Consider the following 4,098-nt stretch of genomic DNA (forward strand, 5'->3'; position numbering starts at 1 on the left):
AATAATAAATGGATTATATTTTTAATGATTTCATCTAATTGAAAACAAATAAAATGTCAAATTGGTATGATATAAATGATATAATAAATAAATATCTACAAACATTATCTCACATATACGTAAAATTTTAAACTATCCTTGACAAATATGATATATAAGTTTTGGATAACCGGTTGAAATAAAAAAAATTGGTAGTTATATTTAATTCTTAAAATCTCAAAATATTGAACAAAATTCAACTTTGGGACGTAAAAATCTCTACTTTTGGACGATTATATGAAATTTTACATATATTAAAATTATATTTAGTTACATGTAAATGGTGTTATTTATTAAAAAATATATAAAATTATACGAATGGATACGAGACGAGAACATATAATTCGAAACAAACATTATATGAATTATTTCACATAAAAAATAAAACATGATTAGATATAATTGTTATGAGACACGGTCATAAAGTTAAATTCACTTTCAACTTTCAAATATAAAACTACGAGTACGATACGGGGACATGTAATTTAAATTGCTAAATTTAATTTCCACTTTCCTATTTATTTCAAATATTTAGACATGAAATGACATGTATAAGAAGATAACGTATACTTCGGATAACAAAACTACGATAAATCCATGTATTAAAAAAAATAAAAATACCTAAATCTTTAGAAAACAAAAAGGCTAAAACATGAATCTTTGAATTGAAGAAAGTAACGAGAAATAAAGATGAAACTGAAAGATCAATAAAATTAAAAATCGAACAAGGATTGTGTATGCTAGGATTTCAGATAGTGCATTGTGAATGAAAATGGTGGGAGCATGTGACTTAGATTGATAATTAGATTTTTATTAGTTTGATAAAAATAAATATTTAAACGAGGAATATGGGTATCCCGTCTAAATCTTTTACCAAGTTTCTTATAACAAACATTGGCAAATGATTATGTTTTAAAAAGAAACGATTATGGAACAGAAATTTTATGACAGATAGAAGACGGGACGGGACGGGGCGAGGTGGGACGGGGCGGGGTGGGACGGGACGGGTCAGGACGAGACGGAAAGAAACAGGACGGGTTTCTATTCTAAACTACACATAAAACAATTCAAACTAAAGCCAAACCCAAATCCGATTGAACATCTATAAGCAAACAGTTAGAAATGTTTTGATTAGTTTAAAAAATAAACACGTAATATCACTTATCATTTTCATTTAAATAATTTTAAAATTGTAATTTTAAAATTTTATCATGTAATACAATATCTGTATTTTACAACTGTATATCTATATATTGTTTATCAAATAAACTCATATAACAAAATTTTACCAAAATATCATCTACTTAAAAAATCGTAATTTTGTAAAAATAACTCCGCACGTACGTGCGGGTCCATCACTAGTATATATATAAACATGTAATTAACATCGATTAGGCCTTGGTTTAGCCTGGTATTAAATTCTTAATTCTATGACATTGCCACATTGGTGCTTCATCTCCAGTAATGAACTAACCAATGAAGCAACCCTTTCACCTAACCATATAGTATTTATCTCTGAATCTAGACCAATCTGCAAAGTGTGGCAAATATTATTGTGTAAAATTTTTATCTCCATTTTTCATTTCCTTGAGTTTAACATGCTACATACTTCCAAGGACTATACACATACACACTGGATTCGATAAACATTAGCACTAACCAAACAATACAATACACAAGTAAAGATGCCAAGATCTTTACAAGAACTCATAAACACTCAAATCATACATTAAACAGATGACCTTAATACATAGTCTCCCTCGATCGGTTTTTATTAAATCTGATCACCATTGAAACAAAGTCGAGATCTAGAACATACTCAAACACACAAGGTCATCATCACTTACGTAGAACATCTTTGAAATCATCTCTTCCTCCCTTATGTGGATTCTTCTTCTTTTCCATGATTTCTTTAAACGTCTCTATGAATGTCTTCATATACAATCTTTTCCATTCCTAATTCAATCCCAAAAACACACAAAACGAGTCAAAACCAAACGTTACCATTTCTCATTCATTGTATAAAAATGTTCACAAATAGTCAAACCTCGAAATCCCAATCTCCACCAATATCAGGATCAATCTTGTTGATCCATGGATATGTATCCACTGTCATCTTCTCTGAATTGTCCTACATATATATGCAAATGTTACAATTCATAAATCCTCATCAAGACACACTATGAATGTTTTAGAGATTCAAAATGATCAAATCTTTACCTTCCTTACAACTTCAACAGTCACTCTTTCATATTCGGTTCCTTCAACCCAATCAAGATTCTCAAGTTCACCATCCGTTAATCCCACTAGTACCTATAAAGAACTCACCAATAAATATCAAGATCAATACACAACAACAACACCCACAAGAATATTAAAGAATCTGAATTTTTGACAAAACCAAGAAATCAAACCTTTCCATGAACTTCTCCATTCTCACGAGGTACAATACATGGATACAATCTCCCTTTAAGCCTAAACCTCTGACTGTCAAAAACCCAACATGGCTGGCCATTAGATCTTAGATCGATACAGATAGATCAAGATCAAGATCAAGATCAAGATCTAGAGAAGAGAGGTGAACGTACTAGCCATGGAGTGTTGCAGAGACGATTTCAGGAGTACGATCAAGCATGACGTGGAGTACATCAGGTTCTTGAAAGCTACCATAGACGAAAACATTGTGAAGCTTAGGAGAATCTGAGCTACTCATTTTTCTTCTCTGTTTCTTTTTTTTTTTTTCTTTATTTTTGGTTTGAGGATAGTGTTGTTACTTCTCTATCAGAGCTTTTGACTTTATAATAAGAATATAATACACGTTTCGTAACCGATGAAACACGTGGAATGATTCTCGTACCACATATGATAAATTTTGTTGTCCAATAATTTGTATCTGCATTCGCACAAAATAATATAATTTGTTTTTTCCTTTAATTCCTCAAAATACTATATTTTCAAATTTTATTGTTAAAACACTAGTATTAGTTTAATGTTCCAACAATATGATTAAAATTTTGAGTTTCCAAAAATAGTATAAAATATACAAATTGATTTTTAAGAGTTTAGCATTTAGATTTTTGGATTTGAGTTAACTATTTTAGATTTAAACTATATACTGGTATAGTTTTGTTTTGTGATATTTTTTGCGAAGTTGTTAATGGTATTTCTATCTTTTGTTTTAAAAATAATTCTCAACTCTAACATGTCTGCTTTAACATATGTTATGATATATTAATACCTACCAGATTAAAAAATAATATGATAATTATTATGTGATTCAATTATTGTATATAAATATATATGTATATTTTAAAACTGGTGGTACATTCATTAATATTCTTACTCATTTAAATCATTTTTGATCAACATATTTATATTTTCATAAAATAAAAATAGGAAACAAAAGTACAATAAATAAAGAGACCAACACGACTAGAATACTTTTTTTATTTTATCAAAGAATACTTTTCAAACCCACTCAGCCAATTGACAATAGTTTTGATTCCAATTTTTTTAGTGGGGTTTTGAGTGAGGTTAAATAATTCGCTTGTTTTTAATTAAATATATTAAAATTTTGATATTAAAGTTGTTTTAAAATGGAAGATAAACACTATTATAGATTGTGAATAATTATTTTTTGAAATTAGTTTTTAAAATATTAAATTTCTAGAGATAAATGAAAGTTAATTTTGTCTTATTAGATTCAAAGCTATAAATATAGAATCTTGGTCACAACTTTAGAAGTTATAACTCAGATTTGTTAGGCTAAACATATACACATGATAGTTTTGATAATACATATATTTTTTGTATTGTTATAATGAATCGTGTTTAGTTGTTTACTGTAATGTGTTTTGGATTGTTTTTACATGTTGAAATGCTATTGATTTCAAGATGTATATTTCAAATGATTCTGATTTTACTACAAATCAATATTGTACCTAACATCAACTATTTAGAAAAAACTATATATGTACCTAACATCAACTATTTAGAAAAAACTATATATTCAATAAAACTAAACAAATATATATATATATATATATATATATATATATA

At 27.8% G+C, this 4,098-nt stretch overlaps 1 protein-coding gene across 1 annotated transcript; it reads right to left on the minus strand.

Moving 5' to 3' along the window:
* Window positions 1–1,673: 1,673 nt before the first annotated feature.
* LOC17880632 (AIG2-like protein B) lies at window positions 1,674–2,803 on the minus strand. Its single transcript, XM_006284594.2, has 5 exons — window positions 2,628–2,803; window positions 2,454–2,526; window positions 2,260–2,352; window positions 2,087–2,170; window positions 1,674–1,995 (listed from the first exon to the last, which is right to left on the minus strand). Exons 1-5 carry the CDS (start codon window positions 2,750–2,752, stop codon window positions 1,879–1,881), a joined length of 492 nt encoding a protein of 163 aa, XP_006284656.1. The 5' UTR covers window positions 2,753–2,803; the 3' UTR covers window positions 1,674–1,878.
* Window positions 2,804–4,098: the final 1,295 nt, after the last annotated feature.

Source organism: Capsella rubella, unplaced genomic scaffold (assembly GCF_000375325.1).
Source record: "Capsella rubella cultivar Monte Gargano unplaced genomic scaffold, Caprub1_0 scaffold_7, whole genome shotgun sequence".
NCBI classification, from domain to species: Eukaryota; Viridiplantae; Streptophyta; class Magnoliopsida; order Brassicales; family Brassicaceae; genus Capsella; species Capsella rubella.

Bases quoted from the DNA above. Each gene is read 5' to 3' on its own strand.
- LOC17880632 (XM_006284594.2), bottom strand. From the start codon at position 2,752: ATGAGTAGCTCAGATTCTCCTAAGCTTCACAATGTTTTCGTCTATGGT. The intron at 2,527-2,627 runs GTACGTTCACCT...GGTTTTTGACAG, and splicing joins TCTGCAACACTCCATGGCTA to TCAGAGGTTTAGGCTTAAAG. The intron at 2,353-2,453 runs GTTTGATTTCTT...AGTTCTTTATAG, and splicing joins ATGGAGAAGTTCATGGAAAG to GTACTAGTGGGATTAACGGA.